This window comes from Varroa jacobsoni, unplaced genomic scaffold (assembly GCF_002532875.2).
Source record: "Varroa jacobsoni isolate VJ856 unplaced genomic scaffold, vjacob_1.0 scaffold_253, whole genome shotgun sequence".
NCBI lineage: Eukaryota > Metazoa > Arthropoda > Arachnida > Mesostigmata > Varroidae > Varroa > Varroa jacobsoni.
In genome coordinates this window covers 695156-715446 of record NW_019213155.1, presented here as the reverse complement: position 1 = coordinate 715446, position 20291 = coordinate 695156, and the positions used below count along the sequence as shown (strand labels likewise).

Here is a 20291-nt window from a genome sequence, read left to right as displayed (position 1 = left end):
AAAGCATTTTCACTTATTCTATGTTCCCATTAGCGATACTTAACCTTTTTTATCAGTTCACAGATTTGCTTGGGCATTTTATATTCGTTTCAGAATTTAGGATGACGATTTGCATTCACGCTATTTTATATCTAAATCCCTGCAATTGATATAAGTAGAATAATACTATTTGTATCTAATAATATTAATTGGCAAAGGAGTATATGTATAAGCATTATATATGATGCTTGAACAAAATGACTCCATACTGCGTAATAGTGTATTGTATATTCAAATTGTGTGTACAAAAAAAGAAAATTACATGTCACTATTTACTACCTGATTTGCACTAAAATCTTTTGTGGCTTTTTATAAATCGAAAATGGATAATTTAATACCATTGCCTTGTCTAATATTATAGATCCCAGGGCATTATGTTGCTTAATCATATTGTCAGCAACTGAAAATAGAGAAAAGTATATTTACCATTAAAACTACCAGTTTCACTTAGGTTGGCACTTTCAGCATAGTTGGAATACGTATCCAACATGATTCGAGTTTTTTGTGCGGGATCGCTGTTAGGCATTTCATTAGACGGCTGGCTCCCAGCACAAAATGAATAGTTTTTCTGCATGGCTTCGAATCTAGATCACGACGTGTTTCTAAACTTAGCAGACAAATACGTTGCTTAACTAAGCTGTCACGGAACTTCGAAGACAACTGAGCAGAGCTAGGTCGGCCCTATTGCACAACGACATTCAATCTTACGAGAATTGCAGTGTCAAAGATGGGGCATAAGTTACAGTTGGAGGCTCTGAATAGGGCAATGCTTTTTTTAAATTCGTCCACGCTTTCACTTGAATTGAGTGCGCTAACCTTCTTAATGGAATATTTTCTGTAAATAAGTAAATAAAATGTAAAGTAAATAAGTAAGTAAAATGATGCCTATTTGAAATGCGTCTAATGAGAATATGATCGTTGAATAGTTCGAAATGGAAACTAGTAGCATGGAGCCCTTTCGTTGAACCTTTGACTAATTTATTCTGTTGTAAAAAGAATTCTGCCAAAACCGCGGCGTGGTGAGATGCTTCAATCACTTTTAAATGGCCTTCAAAGAGAGATCAAACAGTTACAGCTGCTTCATTGCCTGGAGACTTTGTATAGAGTATTCATTTGTTGCTCACGTTTTCTTGATCATTGGAATTTGTCAATGGCTAGCGAAAAGCCCTTTCCCTATCGGCAAAATTTTGTTTCTGTACCGTTTTGAAGCCGTTTATTACTTAAAGCTCTAAATATAAGAACCACTGCATTTTATTCTCGTATTTTATTTACTCCCTTTACCGTAGAGCGCTTATGGATAGTCGAAGACATATAAAAGTTGTAAAAAGGGTTTGTTTGAATATTCATAATGGATACTTATTGAAGTGCTTTTGTTGATCTTTAGAAGACAAATGCGTTACCAAGGGATGAAAACGTAAAGTATCTTTGGCGCATAGTGACACATTGTTTCGTATGTGCTAAATAAATAAGTTATTTTCTAAGAAAATACTCGGATGAATAACTCAGATGAGATAATTTAAATTAGCTAATGCTTTCGTTCATCTAAACTGAAAGTTAGTAACTTAAACTAATAAATATTATTACTACTGAAATGACTATTCCTTCTATATTATGTTGGCTTCGCTTTTAAGTCAGTACAGTTTTCTCTGTTTACAAAGTTGAGTAATTTCTGAGCTTTCATACTAACTGCTCAGTTTACATTTTTCGATCACTTATTGTCACAGAAGCAACGAGACATGTAAATGCATTGATTTTTGTCCACGATCCATGAGTATAGCTAAGCGACATCGATTGTCTGTAACTTTCTCGTAGTTACTGACGGTTTTTTCAAGTAATACGCGGTAAAGCTTTGTTTTCAAAATGTTTAATCTCTGCGTAATCATAGATTTTCTTGCTTTTGATCATTCTTAGTACTGATCGTCTTTTTCCATTAAACCTTGCTTAACGCGTTTGACGCTTAATCGCAAACTAGCCTGCTGAGATAGGTTGATATATACCCCCCCCCCCCCATTAACAATTAAAATTCAAATGATCTCTAGATAACAAAAAAATGTAATACGCGAGGAAGGCCGATCTTTCTCACAGAAAGGTGTTGAGAGAGCGAAGGTAAGTGTGACGTTTGGAACTGGCAAGTATTCTTGATCTAAAACATCAACGTAACTACTGCTTCTTTTTACAGCATAAACCATGGCATCTTCTTAGGGTGGTTCGTCTTTTTCTGTTAAGTGCGTGTCTATTGGACACGAAGAGCATTAAACAATACAAATCGGTTGAAGCACGAGTAATTATTATGGCAACTTCCCCTCTTTTATTTTGACAAATGTTTCTTTTTTCTGGTGCGGCTTAATTCTAGCGTCTTTGTTGCCATATTCACAAGGCAGTCCGTACGGTTATACGTAACATAAAAGAGTCTAGCAAATCGATCTTTAAATTAGTATTTCCATCCAATTTATATTCGTTAAGAATGTATTTTTTAGTATATTTAAATGCATTTGTTGAGCATTTTTCTGATTCTATTGCTTTTTGAACTAAAGCCGTTCTTCTTTCTAATGAAAAACGTTCCTATAGTGAGAATCTAAGGCAAGTGGCTACAATTTCGGGTAATATTTTAAGTTCTAGTTTTTACAAAAATTTGCATTTTTTGTGCATATAATGTCGACACACTATACTCATAAGCTTCTATAAAAGTCATTTAATAGCAAACTGCAAAGTTGCCAGTGGTCATTTCGCAAGAGCTCTTATCAAGTATGATCTGTAAAAGAAAAGGCTCTAAATTAAATAGAACAAGCGTCGGTATTAAATGTGACAGCGCTTTCCGCTAAATGTCGGATTTTTTGGGTAGCCGCGAGCACCTAAGAGCCGGAAGCAAAGAATTAATCTCGACACTTTGGAAGCCTAGTTCACTAAAATAAGGGCTTAGATATTAAGTAATATATTCTATACTTTAAAAAAAATTCAACTAAAGATAGAGGTTTGAAAATCGTTATATATATATATATATATATATATATATATATATCCCTACGGTGCCCCACTGCCTTATCGTTAAGTGCGTTAAAATATGCATGATTGTCATCTTGCCCTTGTAGTGTATATATATACATATATGAGTGATATTTGGCATACATGGGAGTTAACTAGACGAACTTCTCAACTCCTGCGAAGCGCACAACAGTTTAGTCTACAAAAATCTGCAAGATTCCGAATAAAATACTATTATTGATTTTTAATAAGAGAATTAGGCTGCTTTGTGAGGACATTAGGGGCCCGCTCTCCAAATGGCCGAAGGAGGCATCGCCATTCTCTCCATCGCCTGATGGGCTCCGAGACCATCCACAGTTGACAGGTGGCGTTGAGTAAAACAGAGCGAGTTATGCATTGTGTAGTACGGTACCGCCAGTGACCGTTGGTGTGTATTACTGTGCGAGCGTATTTGAGCTGAAGCGGTCTAGAGAAACTGTTTTCTCTGCGTTGAGCTTGGGACGGACGCGGCGATTACGCACCGTGTGTGAACGCGGCAGATACGGAGACACGGTGAGACCAATTACTATCTAGAAAAAAAAAAAAGGATCCGTATTAATAACACAGCCATTGACTGCTGTTCGAACAAAATGCAGGTTTATATGTTGATTGTAGATCGATTGTTACGTTTCGTTAGGATTTGTGTAGTAAATACGATGTTGTAATCTCTAGCTGCGCCTACCAGACATTAGCTTGGTCGTTAGCAGGCAGCTAAGCGATACAATTCCCATTGAGTTCGGAAATTTAGGTGGAATATTCGCTAGTATATCTCTTAGTATAAAACCAAAGCAATGAATCGACAGTGAGTTGCGTGACCGACTTTACGAAGCGTAGCATATGAGCAGTTGACTTAATCGTATGGAACAGGCTACATATCATTAGCAGGTTTACCCAATTCAGGTTTATATGTGTTTGTTTTTGCTCATAGATGGTTGTCTCCAAAGTTTACGAACAGCGTCTTCATGTGTAGCTGAAAAGAAACCAAACCTCGGCAACACAGCAGATACTGTGTTTGAATTGATATTAATTTATTTGTATAATATGTACTACTAAATTTGTATACTATGTATGACAAGCCAATACTTGAGAATTAGGTACACTAACAATAACTATTATTCCACTTCCTTTCGTTTAAACAGGTTGTAAAAGCGGATTAGAATGAAACGTTTCACCTTTGTGATTACTCTCGGCACTACGGTATGCTAAAGACCTTCGATTTACGATCTTGGCATCTATGTGTCGTATATACAATGCGTTTATACAATGCGGCTGGCGCGCTATTATGGACGACAACAGCACTGTTACACTTTTCGATCATTCAGGCTCTGACTATGACAACCACCAAAGATATTTATGACTGAAATTATCTTCTTAAGATAAGGAGACAGACCTCTACTCGTCATGTATAATGCCGAGGAGTATGGTTTAGCTATGGAATAATGTCATATTGTCACGGGACCTCCTTTGAATTTTTAGCTCGTTTTTCTGGCACGCCGCTTATCCACCTAAGGGAGGACATAAGTGTCGTGAGGACCGCAGGTTAAGTTAGATCATGCTCCGAATGAAATTACCAAATTATTGTCGTTATTTTTAATCCCTTCTAATGCTGAACTAAGAGTAAAACCGTTGTTCAGGTCCTTGTTAACGTTAAAGGTTAACGTTCAACTTAGCTATCACCCCCTGTTTACTGTATAAATAAGCATTTCACAACACATAGTTATATCCAGCGGTATCATCGATCTGGGCTAATTAAATAAATAGCTTGGATATATCCAGATTGAATTATTTATCTGTTACGGTTAAAGACTATCCTGAGAAATTTTTAAGAAATTTAATATACATATCTATTTGATGGTTATCTTACACAACGCAAAAAGTCTTGATTACGTGGTGCGTCTTGCTGTTGACTAACAAAGCTGGTTCGAAAATTCTGCAAAAAAATTCAATATATGTTTTTCCTTAAAGGTTTTCGAATTTGTGCTGTCTAACTCGTAATTCTTTTTATAGGTCGCTCTGTGCTTCGCCGAAGGTTTGCTAGAGTCTAAGAAAACAGAATGCACCAAGGACGCCTATCCTCCAAAAGCAAAGTACGAAGTTCGATCCAATTCGACAATGCAACACGGAACTTTGTGTAATTTCTGTGTTCAGATTCGATGTCATTCTCGATCAGTTAGATAACTGTGAGCGACAATTAGTTCTCTCTATCCTATGAGAGCTATTTCATTGGGGTTTTGGCGTTTTTTGAAAACAGTTGTTTTCTTTTTTTTTTGGATTTTAAGTTATATATGAATTCATTGTAGATCACTGTAAGAATCAATTTACCGTGATTATTACGCACCGTCTGTTTAACAATATTCATTCTACCTTTTTGGACTCACGCTTGTTTTTTTTTTTGCAATTCAAAAATATAGACATTCTAATATGGATGAGTATAATTCCGTTATACGCCTACTATTGGGACTGTTGGCTGTGTAACGAAAGTAGCCAGGGAAATCAGCTTCAAGATTGGCAGGCCCTCCTGCCATATATGCTATCCACATATATTAACAGATAAACATACAAACTTTTCAGTAAGATTTAATGCTGTTCATTCGTTCTTTGTTATGCGTCACTGCAGATTCATTTTAAAGGATAATTGTTATAATCGACCATATCTGAAGTTATTTAACACTTTACATAAATTGATGCCTTGCCGTCTCCTAGTAACATGAAGTCGTAGCAGCGGTTACCGTCTGTAAGTAAAACTCTAGATGACCATGTGTTTACATGGAATACCGAGTAGGCGAAATAAGCCGATTGGTATAACGAATAAGGTTTTTAGAGAATCTGCATAATTCAGCATTCTAAGATTTAATATTACTCAACAAAGAGCACAAATCCTCTCCTATCTGTTGCTGACTCAAAGCAAATAATAAAGTACTTATTGTATGTTATTAATTTATTACGCAGTGCTTCAGTGCCGAAAGTTATTGTGAACTTGGATTTGCCCCCTGAAGAAAGGTGGAAGGAACTTGTTGCGCTGAAGAGAAGCGAGGTAAAAGTTAAATGTGGCTTCCGCATGGTTTTTCTTTTTTGTCGAGGTAACTTAGACCAGTCAGTCGCTAACATTTTGTTTCTGTATTAACCGCCCCTTGTGCACGAAACATTTGTTCGTAACATAGTGATCGCATCTTTCCGGCAGCCGGTGCTTTAGGTCGGAGCAAAAAGCTTTTCTATCTACATCAAACTGTGCTCTCTTGCCAATGTAATTCACAATCAGCATAAAGGATTTCTTTTACGCTGCTTGTGAAAAATATATTTCTAGTTTGTTTTTGTTTGCTAAACATCAAATAAATTGGCCATTATTTATTGACAGTGTGCTCTGGCGCTACCATTTTAAATATTAGATCGTATTCCATTTAGCTATAGCTGCTTTAACTTCAACTTTCCTTTTCGATATGTGTTTAACATTTCAGATCTCCACTCTCCAAAGCGAATTAAGAAACCTTGGTGGTAACTTCATTGTCAAACTCATCGATCATGTAGGGGTATGAGAGCGCTTTCATATCTTGTGCATGGAAATAAGCTTTTAGTTGAATATCTGCACTAAAGCTGAATTGCAAATAGGTCTTACATATTTGTCTGCTAGAAACTATGAGTATGATACAGTGTCTCAGGCAATTCAAGCCTACCATTTCTAAAAAGATTTCTAAATTTCAATAACGTAGAGACGGAATTCCCATGAAATCCTATAATCTGGAGACGCAAACATTTTGTAAACTACGGGCATGTAAGTAAACATTAATGTTATTGAATGATGACTGTTTTTAATATACAACATTATCTTAGTTACGTAGTTCGAAATAAGTATTGTTCTTTGAAATGTCTGTCGCTTACAAAATAGCCGATACTCCATAAAACTCTACCATCGCCTTATCGTGAGGAGCTCCAAAGCATTTCCGACCTGACGGGCATACCCCTCGGAGAAGTGAGTTCGATAAATATTACCTTTCTTTCCTGCTGCAACTAATGATGTGTTTATTTGAGACGTAATATACTCGTATATAGTAATTATATAATTCATTCATTCACGATCCCATTTTGTACGAAACATTTTCAAATAAATCCCTAGAAGTAATCAAAATAGGCTCCTATTTAGTAGAATAAATAATAGCGGACGCATGTTTCGACTTTTTAATTAACAGGCCAGGGTATACTCGTACGGTGTTGAAATAATATATTGAATATTGATTAAATTTGTTCAGGTCGTCTTGTACAACGTTTTCTATGAATTCTTTACTGTCTGCACCTCGATAGTCGCCCAAAATGCAAAGGTGAGAAATGGAAAAATGTAACGGAACTTTTTACAGCCAACTCATAAACTTAGTCAAACACTGACCTAAATTGAAAAAGTGTATCTATCTAAGTAATATTCCTGTTTTTCCTTGAGCCTGTTGTTCTATTGCAAAGCGAAATGGTTCTTTGTAGTGAAGAAACAATTGAATTGTTTCTACTTTCGTGCACTTGACAAGAACTGATTGACTGACGGATACCTAAGTGCTGATTCCGAGAACTTATTCATTTAATGGGAACAGCCAAAAGCGTTAAAAAGATAATTAGAAAAATAAACTCGGCTTGTAATTATTAACATGTCACAGAGAAAAAAGCTTGTTAGCCACTAGAATAGCCTAAATCGTAATTGAACATGAATAGTATAGTTGAAACTCTAATTATAATCTTCTTTTACGTTGTAGGGTGAAATCTTACATGCACGTAATTTGGATTTCGGCCTATACCTCGGATGGAATTCGAGCAGTCAGACATGGACAATGACAGAGGTTTGTATTCCATATAGATAAGGTGATGCGCTCAAATTGAGCAGGACGTTCGCGGATCGTTTCCTGTTAAATAAAATTAAAAATGTTAAATAAAAGCCAGTTCTTTTCACTAAAACAAAGCAGGTACCTCACGAAAGCAGACAAGGGTGCCTCGTTTTCAGAAGATTCAGTTATTATGCAATCCTGACGCGCTGAAAAAATTCCGCCAAGAACATTTTATTAAAATTAGTTTTTTTTTTTTCTTGAAAAGAACATATTTCTGCGTCATTTATAGTTTCTACGCGGCTTCTGAGAAATTTGCGAAATATTTTTATGAGAGAAGTTGGAAGATTGTCAATAAGCTTTAGATTGAAAGGGCTCGACTTGAATTATTTAAAAGAAAAAAAAACTATTTTTGATACAACTAGGTTTTTGATATAAAAATAGATGGCTTTTTAGAAAAAAAAAGAATATTAATAGCCAATTGGGCCGTTTAGATAAGCTCAAACGGTGAATCTGTTTTCACCCCTTGAACTTTTTGGCTATTTTTAATTTTTATTTGGGCCTTTTTGCTTGCTATCAGCTTAATATTTTCCAGTATTTTTTGTCGTATTTTAGCGTCATTTTAACAAGTAAGTTTACGCCTACTAATATCGCTTGACGTAAGATTATGGTTAGAAAGCTTCCAGATTGCAAATAGCTAACCATAATCTTAGTAATAAATGATAATAATAATACTGGAGAAGAAGTAGTATTTAGAAATAGATTCGTTCGTGACTAAAGTCTCAAATGGAAGCTATAGTTGGTGTCGCCAGTGGCTATATTGAGTAAGCATGGTAATTAGGGATAACACTTCTTCTACATGCAACAAATTTCGGAACATGGCTTTGTTGGGACACAGTCTTAGAAACAAGACGTTAGAAAAATGCTTTATATATTTATTATATTATATATTTAATAGTTTACCATTCGTTGATCCGTAAAGTACCGTAAACTGAAAAAATGCTTATTTCTGCCCAACGTAATCATTATTAACGCATTACTGATTGATGCAATTTTTTAAGAAATGTCTTGTCCTCGTCCTAGTGATTCACCAAATAATAGATAGCAAATCGCTTTGATTTCAATTTAGTGGTAGCTCATCCAAGATCGATTCTTCAGCTGAAAGATCGTAGCTTAACATCCAGACAACAAAATTCGTGTAGTTAAATCGTTCGTTAAGTTTACAATTCGTTAAGTAAAAATCGCGTGTACAGCATACAGTTAAAAATTAGATACAATAAATTTTAACATAGACACGTATTATTTGAAAAGTACCAAATATTTCTATACCGTTTGATACAGGTTCTTCGCAACACCGTTGTCCAGATTGAATGGCAGCGAGGCGGCGCGACTGTGTTCTACTCGGTTAACTTCGCTGGTTACATCGGTATCCTCACTGGTCTTAATCCGGTAAATCGAATTCGAATTAAGAGAGACGGTCCTTCAGCTCATCGGAGGCTCAGTTCCTATATCGATGCTAAAGCTTGTTGACTCCATTTCACTTGAACTTAATTCAAAAGTATTTTAAAAGTTGTAGTCATCTAGGTCTTGATGATTTTTTTATAGTGCGGAGGTCGCTACAGAGCTTGACATTAGATGCTAGAGGAATGGCATATTCTTACCTTCCAGGGTGTTATGTCGTTCACGGTCAACGAACGCTTCAATTTGAACGGAGGATTTATTGGAATTATTCAGGTATGATTCATAAAGCGTATGCAGTCATTAGTTACAGAAATGGCTATTTATATACTATTATATTTATTTTTATATATCTATTGTATGTCCGCAGCCCAGCTACGTTGATATTTCTAACAATATATTTTTTATGACAGCATAACTTGCACTTCACTCAGAGTATTTTAATATATTAAAATACTTTGATCAGCCGCAAGCATGCACTTCGTGCGTATTGTTTAGAAGTTTTTATCTTGCTATCTAATCTATCTGAACCGTTGGGGCACATGATTCTAAGGCACTTCGCTTTTCATATTTGTTTCTAAGTGTCTTTATTTTTAAACTTGTAGTACTTGTTTGCTACTATTTAATTAATATAATATAATTGCGATTCAAGTGGCTTATTTTCGGCCAGAGGGATCTTCAGTGGCTTGGATTTTTGGCTCGCGATATATTAGAGCGGGGACTCACTTTCGACGAAAGCAGGGTAAAGTAACATCTCACAGCCAGCATATGTATGTCTAAATAACGTAACAACTTTTAGTATCATTGCAAAGAATTTTAAATGAAATTAATAAAAAAGATAATAAAAGGAAAAACAAAACTGCGTCATTCCGACCTATGCAATAGCGATCGGGTTTTGAGTCATGGGTTAACAAACTGATTTCGTTCAGAAGACAAATACCTATTATATATACATTGAAAGTATATATACATATTTATGTTATTTTTTATTAGGTTTGCTAGACAGATTTTAGTAAGTGTACACTACACGTTTCAGGCGAACCTGACTGCTGCCAAAATGATTGCTCCCGTCTACTTTATCCTCGGAGGCAACAAACCTGGTTTGTGTTTTACAACAATGATCTTTGAAACCTACAAACTATCTTTGAATTAGGTTCTCGTGGCACCTTGAAGCTGCATGCTAAATTCTTTATTTTAGTACATTCATTGTAAGATGCTGATCTGGTTTATAGTATTTAGTTCGATATCAATAAAACATCCTATGAATGTACTTTTTCTTATGTACTTATAGGTCAAGGTACTATTTTGACGAAAAGTCAAGGAGTAAGCGGTGCTGACGAATACCCTATGGCTACAAATAAAAACGGAAATTGGTAAGTAGCGAAAATTCTAATTTGTATAACGCACAAATTTTATTTCAAATATGTAAGGTGTTCTAAACTACCTTTTGTAGAAATAAATCTAGCTACATATACTTCATTTTACTGGATATATACGATTTTAAAATATACTTAGAGCATTGGTGCATTAGCAGTGTCCCCATTGAATAAGATAAGCTTACTATTATGACGCATATTTGATTTGCGTACCAAGAAAACCTTCACACATCATCAATGTGGATTCCATTTTCTTTACGTTTACTGCACAATTAGTGTGCGTGCTGGTCGTTGTTATGAAGTTAACTTGTCGGGATTCCGGTTGTAGCACGAGCGCTGAGGTTGTACAGAACGCTATAGCATATTGGTAGGCTAAAGCTTCGCTATCATTGCTTAACAATGAACAGTCAGGAGATGTGATTTTGCAGGCAAGGGCTGTATACACTGATGTTTGAAATCAGATGTTCACTCTATGTAATAACAAGTTCGGGGGTGGTACCGCTCCTAGGATGCAGATGTTAATCAGGGAACTACTAAGAAAAGACACGAATATGTATCCTTCTCGTCGTATTGGCTTAGCGCAGTCAAAAGTAGAAGGGTAGAAGTCACTTGCAAATATTACAAGATATTTGACCCTCGTAGCACATCATTATCGAGATCATCACAGAGCTTCCGTCCCTATTCGACACTGGACACCGTATAGGATCGCAACGTACACTGCTAAAGCGTTAACTTCCTCCATTGGAAATTCTTTTTCTGAGTACTGTTCCTTGTGTGTCGCTTTAGAAGCATAGTATAGTTCCGCCACGTTGCGTCATTGAGTGGCGTCCAGTAAAGTACACTCATTGTAAATTTAGCGCTCACATTAAATGTAACTGACAGACCGCCAAAATTCGGGCACATTATGGACCAACTGTTTTCCTTAACGTAAAAGAGACGTCGTTAATGATGTCTCTGTGTTTTCGAGGTAGCCTCGGCCTAGTAGATCTACGTACAGGTAAAAGACGCACAGGAATATGAATTGCGTTTAAAATATATTGAAAATTTACGAAAAACGCGACTTGATTTTATCGCGCCCAGCAGACGAAATCTAGCTGCACAATAACGGAAGTTTCCGAGTGTCAAAAAAAAACTAAGAAAGTAGGCTTCTAGTTAAGACATGAGCAAGTGTGATATTGTAAGATGGTTCCTAATTGAGTGGCATCAAGGATCATTGAATAAAAGTTAAAAGAAAAAAAAATATATATATATGGTTAATAAAATAAATGTTGCATATTATTACAGAACTTTGTGCATTTTTAAGTACTATTTCGAAGAAGTAAGTGCTACTAAGTCCTTCGTCTGTGTGCCTCTCAACTGTAAACCCAGTTCCACTTATAACCCTAAGATAGCTATAAATCCTGTAGTAAAGAGTTTCCATTCGCAACAGGCAAGCTATATACAAATATAGTTCTGTTGGCAACATATGATGCTAAATGAGAAAACTGCTCTTAAATTGAAAAGTGAATCCTTTACAAGTACATATAGACAAAACCGTAGATTATAACTGGTAGTAAGGGAATAAAACTACAAACACACCGAGCGACCTCTTAGTTAGACATGCTGACTTTGCAGTTTTTTTTTTTCATAAGAAACTGAAAAATGAAGTTAAGAAAAATCTTTACGAGATATAGTACTATACATATGTCGCTCGTCCCTTATTAGTATTGATTGTACGTGTTAATTGCTGTTGTCGCGTGATAAAATTACTTTTTTGAGTTTCAGGTTTGTTCTTGAAACGAACTATGATCAAAACCAGCCACCACCGTTCTTCGACGATCGCAGAACCCCTGGCAACAAATGCATGGTTGAGCTTGGGCAAAAGGTGAGAAACAATTTTAACGCAGCCATTTTTACGTAATGTTTTGATTTTACGCTATAGTAGCTTGTGGTCAACGTGTCTTTTTGGTATAGCGGATTTATTAGTAAAGGGCTCGAGTGTCAAAGCTTCAATATCAATGTTGTTAAGATGATCTAGCATCATAAAAGAACTCATCTATTTTACGTCAATAGATGACGAGGCGATACGGTTAATGTGAAAGTATGTGGTGAAAACTTAGACGCCTAGATGGTATTAGATAGTCATAATTTTGAACGGGGCATAGTTCGAGATTACACGCATACCAGTCGGGGGGCTATGCGCATTTCTAGAAGAATTTGCAGAAATGCTAATTTTTAGTGATATGAACGTTTACTAGCGTTTCGTGAATTACGTATGTCTTTGTTCCAGAACGTTTCATTTGAAGGCCTGTTTAACGTGCTCTCAACGCAGCCAAACCTCAACAAGGTAAGACTGCACTGAAAAACGTCCTCGTATACATTTTAGGTTTGTTAGTGTTGACGTTAAAAGGTTGCTGATCGGAACGGTATTCTTTTCAGCTATTCTATTCAGATATTCTAAGCAGCCCTTTGATAGCGAATACGCTAGTAAATGTCAACACACTCAAAAGTATGTCTAACTAAATTTTTTCATCATTTTAGAAGAGTTTATAACAATGTCGCCGTCCCCCCCAAAAAAAAAAGACCCAGATACCCAAAGACTAAGTCAATGTTACTGCTCGTAAATCGAGTTAGTATCCGTTATCTAATCTTCATGAAATAACAGCAGAGCCCGCTGAGTAGATTTCTATATTGCTGATTAGTAGAGGAAAGTTGTAAAATATGACTGCCTGCTCGCTCGCAACAACTAAAACGGCTAAACATGTTTAAACATTTTTCAGTTAACGACGTACACGACGCTAATGAACGTAAACAGAGGCCAAATAGAGTCGTACATTCAAAAATGCGAGGGGAACTGTCCTGCTTGGTGAAAAGGTGGTTGTGTGTGACTGTAAATGCAATTTTGTTTTTATAAAGTCATCAGATATTTGGAATAAATATTACCATTAATCCGCATTTTATTAAATCTAAAGTGTATTTGACTACGATAGTGTAGGTAATTACTTGCTACAACCAGTACTATATATTCTCACTAATAACTATGTATGCCGATCATAATAGACAGAACAACGAGCGTTTGAAGCGATGGCTCAAAGAGGTATGGCTAAAAGCCGGATGTCTGAACGTCGTGGATAGGAATATACATGAACCGATTTCATAAAGTAAATAAAACTTTAAAGGCTAAATAAAATAAACATTTTTTCTAACTTATTTTCAACTAATTGATGTTGCAAATTACGTATCAACCTAATATACACCACGTAATCACAAAAGGTCACGACATATATATCCGTGAAACTTTGATACGTGATATCTATTGTTGTTAAGCTGCTGTCTCTACTCTTAACAATTTGGTCTTATATCGTTATCTTAATGTGTGCTCATCAAAAGCTGTGTCTATTTTATTAGTAAACAATATTGGCTTTACAAACTATATACAAAAGAACAATTACTTATTCAATGTTTAGTCTAGGGGTCGTACTTAAATGTCAGTAGAAGCCCTCCTGTTGGAGTGCTTCTAGGTGCATACAGGCACTACGTTATAATACTGTTGTCTAAACAGACACCTTGCGCTAAATAATACTATGCAATACTTTCGATGCTCCCGATAAACATTTACATAATGTTTACATAAAGGGAGGCAATCTTCTTGAGTTTTAGATAAACAAAAGAAGATTACCTCCCTTTGACTTGACTTTAAACTTGCCAAATGTTAGATCCTATTTTAAAAAACATCTTGGGGACTTTTAAAAATATTCCCCGGAGGCCTTTTCTTGTTCGCTGTCAGTATTTTTGTATGAAAAATGCAACGTGTTTCCCTTGATCAAAGAACTTACTATCACAGGATCCTAAAATACAATTCAACGCTAACTTAACCTCACCTTGAAATCAACTAGGCGTCCTTTACCGTAACCACAACTAACCGTCCCTGAGGTCAAAATAGTTCCTATATATTCAATTTTACATTTCGTATCCAAGGTTAAGATAATGAATTACGATACGGTTTTTTTTTCGTTGCTTACATAACCTTAAAACTTTACTGCACCAATGTTAGCACATCCAGCTTATCAAGTGTGCAATCTAAGACGCTTTCCAAGCACTTCTAACTTTAAGTTTCTTTATAGAGATGTTTATGAAGATAAATTATTGTAGATCCGAAGAAGGCAATAGAGTAGACGGTTAGCTAATGCGACTTCTTCATATTTAAATACCTGTGCGAAGCACACCAGTCTTCAGTTCCTATTTGTATTCAATTCTTACCGTTGCTGATTGGTCTAGCAACCTGCAGACGACAAGCTATCGTTTTCATCTCGCCAAAGTGGAAGTCAGAACTTTGTTGTTGCACGCCTAAAGAAAGTTTGTTTTTGACATACGTCTGATTAAATACAACACTTCTGTCAACAACTATAGTGGAAAGAGAACAAAACAATTTTACTACTCGTCCTTGGGCCGTTGAAATCTTATTGGATGCTACTCCTTTGATGTTCGAAACAGACTTGTGAAATTTCTTGCCGCGGCTTCCATCTTGACGTGTCGAAAGGGTTAGCTGCAACAAGATTAGCCATTTTGTTTTCAACTAAAGTTTATTTTACATCGTTTTACCATAACATTATAAACAAAAAATTTACTTAACTGGTATAATCTATTATACAATCAATAAGGTGAACCGTAATTAAGAGGCGTTTGGGGTTGGATCACAATCACCTTGCGTCAAACAACGATTATTTAAATGGTATCTAGAATTTACCTCTAGTGGACTGTTAGATGCCAGTGTGCTACGATTGAAGTCGCAGCTAGTTCGTAAAAAAAATAACCATTTTTCAATTGTTTGTTAGATTGTCGCAGTGTGTTTGAGCTGAAGGTTTGCAAGAATGACTGAAGAATTGCAAGTGGAAACCTACGCTTTTCAGGCGGAGATTGCACAGTTGATGTCGCTGATCATCAATACGTTCTACTCTAACAAAGAAATTTTTCTCCGTGAGTTGGTATCCAACTCGTCGGACGCCCTCGACAAGATTCGCTATCAGTCGCTAACGGATCCAACGAAATTGGAAGCGAAGAAGGAGTTGTTCATTAAGATCATTCCTGACAGCGCCAACAAAACTCTGACTATCATAGATTCTGGCATAGGTATGACGAAGGCAGATTTAGTTAACAACCTCGGTACGATTGCGAAATCGGGTACGAAGGCCTTCATGGAGGCCCTTCAAACGGGAGCCGATATCTCTATGATTGGTCAGTTTGGTGTTGGCTTCTATTCAGCCTACCTCGTCGCCGACCGGGTTACCGTAACTTCGAAACACAATGATGACGAGCAATACACCTGGGAATCGTCTGCTGGAGGCTCATTTACGGTTCGGACAGATAGTTCAGAACCATTAGGGCGTGGTACGAAAATTGTTCTTCACCTCAAAGAGGATGTAACCGACTTCTGCGAAGAGCGACGTATTAAGGAAGTTATTGCAAAGCACTCGCAGTTTATCGGGTATCCAATAATTATGCCCGTTCAGAAATACCGTGAAAAAGAGATGTCAGAGGACGAGAATGAGAAAGAGAACGAAAAAAAAGGCGATAAATGTGATGATGGAGTTGAGGAAGGGAAGGACAACGATTTAGAGGATGCAGGCGAAGACGAAGATGCTGATCTAGAAGCGGGTGATAAAAAAAAAAAAAAGACTATTAGGGAGTCTTACATTGAGGATGAGGAACTTAATAAGACAAAGCCGATATGGATGCGTAATCCTGATACCATTTCACATGAGGACTACGGGGAGTTTTATAAAGCGTCGACCCACGACTGGGAGGACCACCTTGCCGTGAAGCACTTCTCGGTGGAAGGCCAGCTAGAGTTTCGCGCTCTGCTGTTTATCCCGAAACGGGCTCCATATGATCTGTTCGAGAACAAAAAGCAAAAAAATGAGATAAAGTTATATGTCCGTCGTGTGTTTATCATGGACAATTGTGAGGAGCTGATTCCAAAGTACCTTAATTTCGTACGCGGTGTCGTAGATTCAGAGGATCTTCCCCTGAACATTTCGCGTGAGATGCTCCAACAGAACAAAATCCTGAAGGTGATCCGCAAGAATCTCGTCAAAAAATGCTTAGAACTTTTTGATTCTATTGCAGAGGACAAGGATATGTATAAGAAATTCTATGAGCAGTTTTCTAAGAACATCAAATTGGGGATCCATGAAGATTCCCAAAACCGTAAAAAGCTTGCTGAGCTTTTGAGGTTTTATACTTCGGCATCTGGAGACGAAATGTGCTCTTTCAAGGATTACGTTAGCCGTATGAGGGACATCCAGAAACAAATTTATTTCATTTCTGGCGAATCACGCGATCTCGTGGCTAATTCGGCATTTGTTGAACGTGTGAAGAAACGAGGCTTTGAGGTAATTTACATGGTCGATCCCATTGACGAGTACTGCATACAGCAGCTGAAAGAGTACGAGGGAAAACAGCTAGTTCCAGTCACTAAAGAAGGATTGGAACTTCCTGAAGATGAAGAGGCAAAAAAGAAATTTGAAAGGGACACTAAGAAATACGAGAATCTGTGCAAAGTAATGAAAGATTGCCTTGACAAACGGGTTGAGAAGGTTGTTGTATCAAATCGTCTGGTAAGCTCACCATGCTGTATTGTCACCTCACAATTTGGTTGGTCAGCTAATATGGAACGTATCATGAAAGCACAGGCACTTCGGGACTCATCAACGATGGGGTACATGTCTGCCAAAAAACACCTTGAAATAAACCCGGACAATTCTATTATTAAACAGCTACAAGATAAGGTTGAAGTTGACAGGAATGACAAATCAGTTAAAGACCTTGTGCAGCTTCTTTTCGAGACTGCGTTACTATGCTCTGGCTTTAACCTCGAGGAGCCAGGCCACTTTGCAAATCGCATCCATCGAATGATTAGGCTTGGACTCGGCCTTGAAGACGATGAATCGGAGAGTGCAGATGAATCTATGCTTCAAAATCCACCTGCGCTGGAGTCCACAGCTGAAGATTCGCAACGAATGGAAGAGATCGATTAAAGGCCTATTTTTTATTGTAGATGGACTGTTTCGAAGTTTCTCGACTGTAATTGTTAATAATTGTAAATCACTGTAAATGATAAAATGTAACGATGTAAATGTTAATAACTCATCACTGACTCTATCAAATCAGGCAATAACTCATCAGTGGACTCTATCAAAATAACTGACTCTATCAAAATAACTGACTCTATCAAAATAACTCATCAGTGGACTCTATAAGATTATCAAAATAACTCATCAGTGGACTCTTTTGATAACTGACTCTATCAAAATAACTCATCAGTGGACTCTATAAGATCAATGACTCTGTCAAAAATGGGGCAAATCGACTCTATCAAAAATGGGGGCTGTCAAAAATGGGGCAAATCAATGACTCTATCAAAAATAGGGCTATCAAAAATGAGGCAAAAACTGTAGTGTAATGGTGTAAATGTTAATAACTCATTAATGACTCTATCAAATCAGGCAAAACTCATCAGCGAGACTCTATCAAATCAGGTAATAAGTCATCAATGAGTCTATCAAAAATGGGGCAATAACGGCAATAGCTCATCAATGACTGGCAATAGCTCATGAATGACTTATCAAAAGGCAATAACTCATCAATGACTTATCAAAAAAACTCTATCAAAGATGGGGCAATGATCAAAAAAACTCTATCAAAGATGGGGCAATGATCAAAAAAACTCTATCAAAGATGGGGCAATGGGGCAATAACTCATCTATGACCCTATCAACTGATCAAAAATGGGGCAATAATTATCAACTGTATAACTGTAAATGTAATGATGTAGATGTTAATAACTCATCAATGACTCTATCAAAAATGGGGGCAATAACTCATCAATGACTCTATCAACTGATCAAAAATGGGGCAATAATTCATCATGACCCTATCAACTGCTTCTGTCAACTGTTTCTATCAATTGATCAAAAATGGGGCAATAATTCATCATCAAAAGTGGAACAATAATTCATCATGACTATCAACTGTATCAAAAATGGGGCGGGGAAGTAATGATCAATGACTAAAATGGGGCATATCAAAAATCGGGGCCGCGAAGGAAAGCTGAGGATTTATTTTTATAGTGAAGGTCTATTTTTGTAGTGAAGGTCATCGATGAAGGCGCTTTTTCATTGTCCCACCAATGGCCTCAGTTCGCTTGAACGCTGCGAAATTTATGGGGCGGCGAAGGAGGACTAAGGCTTTATTCTAGTGTCCCTTGCTTGAGGAACGTACAGCCTAGTATCGTACTCCGGGTAAAGATCATCGATGAAGATGCTTTTTCATTGTCCCACCATTGGCCTCTGTTTCTGTAGCGACTGCTGCGAAATTTATTAGCAATATTATTGCAGCTTTATGATGCACCTGTCCCCATAAAACTCGTAAGTTTACTCATATGGGCTCTGCAATGGGCGGGTGAGGCCATTGCATTTAAATCTGTATCTCGTCAGTATTAAACAAACTGGCAAGGATACTCTTATGCGACCAGAGCGTAGGCCTGCTTCAGTGATGAAACGCACAGTTCACATACACTTTGCGCTTTGGGTTAGGTTCTTCTTATGTCTACCTCGCCGAATTTCGAAATGTCCTGCCTGTAGTTAGTTGCCACCTGGTTATTTCGATGTGCCCTCTTGATGAGATGAGAGTCCGAAGCAAGCTGAGAAATCATAATTGTCGGTAAATCCTTCTCGTAGCAAAATATTTAATATTTATAATTGGTAACGTTAGCTTTAATTGTTGGGACTTCATCATCTATGTAGTTGTTCAATGTGAGACACCACTGGCGTCCAGGAAAGCTACGGTTGGCAGCCATTGAATACGCTGCTGTGGCTCGTCCCGAAGATGGCTATAAGTACTACTCCGACTCCGTTAAGTTTGGTGTCCTCTCCCATTTCTTTAAAAGTAAAGATTATTCCACTTTACCGATGGGATGCTTCACGCAAGCGTCCATCCACTCTATCGACTTACGGATGAAAAATTGCCCGGACAGGTCTCTGAGGGAAAGGTTCCAATCATCCATGGAGTTACTAATGCCTATTTATCATCGTTTGGGGCTGGCTATCATCGCGCGAGTGGTTACCGGTATTAATCAGAAGCGCTTGATGAAGATATGGCCATTCGTAGGAGTCGTACTCGTACTCGTACTTACTATCTTTAGGACTAAGCGTAGTCGGCGACAGCGTGTTTATCGTCGTAGGAAGACAAGAGGTTTTATAAAATCCGTTTTTGTTACGTTGACACGTGCAGTTGGTAATACTTCATGTGGCAATATAGAATGGTCAAAGGAAGGTGGTAAAGGACTATATGGTCTTGGACAGTATCTATCATTTTTCAAGTGGTAAAAATACATCGAGTAAAAATGACAATCATGCCAGATATATTACAACATCCGCAGTTGCGTGATGGAAAAGCAAACTGCCAGATACCAATACTATTTCATAAAATTGGAGAAGATCCTGATATAAATTAACGGGTTGAAGATGCATTGGTTCATATGAATCTTAAACGAAAAGATCCCTTTAAGCTTCATTCGGTTCGAATTTACTCTGGACAAGGAGATGATATGTTTAAAGGA

The 20291-nt window shown here is 37.1% G+C and overlaps 2 protein-coding genes across 2 annotated transcripts; both read left to right on the top strand.

Annotated features, from left to right (window-relative positions):
- The first annotated feature begins 3391 nt into the window (after positions 1-3391).
- LOC111258634 (acid ceramidase) lies at positions 3392-13637 on the top strand. The gene is made up of 16 exons (XM_022830056.2): positions 3392-3573; positions 4200-4257; positions 5068-5147; positions 6010-6094; positions 6516-6587; positions 6944-7027; positions 7305-7373; positions 7794-7877; positions 9201-9308; positions 9528-9593; positions 9970-10059; positions 10354-10417; positions 10609-10690; positions 12458-12557; positions 12963-13019; positions 13453-13637. Exons 2-16 carry the CDS (start codon positions 4219-4221, stop codon positions 13540-13542), a joined length of 1170 nt encoding a protein of 389 aa, XP_022685791.1. The 5' UTR covers positions 3392-3573; positions 4200-4218; the 3' UTR covers positions 13543-13637.
- Positions 13638-15427: 1790 nt separating this feature from the next.
- LOC111258633 (heat shock protein HSP 90-alpha-like) lies at positions 15428-17817 on the top strand. Its single transcript, XM_022830055.2, has one exon. It carries the CDS (start codon positions 15544-15546, stop codon positions 17707-17709), a length of 2166 nt encoding a protein of 721 aa, XP_022685790.1. The 5' UTR covers positions 15428-15543; the 3' UTR covers positions 17710-17817.
- The last annotated feature ends 2474 nt before the right edge of the window (positions 17818-20291 follow it).

Bases quoted from the DNA above. Each gene is read 5' to 3' on its own strand.
- LOC111258634 (XM_022830056.2), top strand. From the start codon at position 4,219: ATGAAACGTTTCACCTTTGTGATTACTCTCGGCACTACG. The intron at 7,878-9,200 runs GTTTGTATTCCA...CGTTTGATACAG, and splicing joins AGACATGGACAATGACAGAG to GTTCTTCGCAACACCGTTGT. The intron at 10,691-12,457 runs GTAAGTAGCGAA...TTTGAGTTTCAG, and splicing joins ACAAATAAAAACGGAAATTG to GTTTGTTCTTGAAACGAACT.
- LOC111258633 (XM_022830055.2), top strand. From the start codon at position 15,544: ATGACTGAAGAATTGCAAGTGGAAACCTACGCTTTTCAGGCGGAGATT.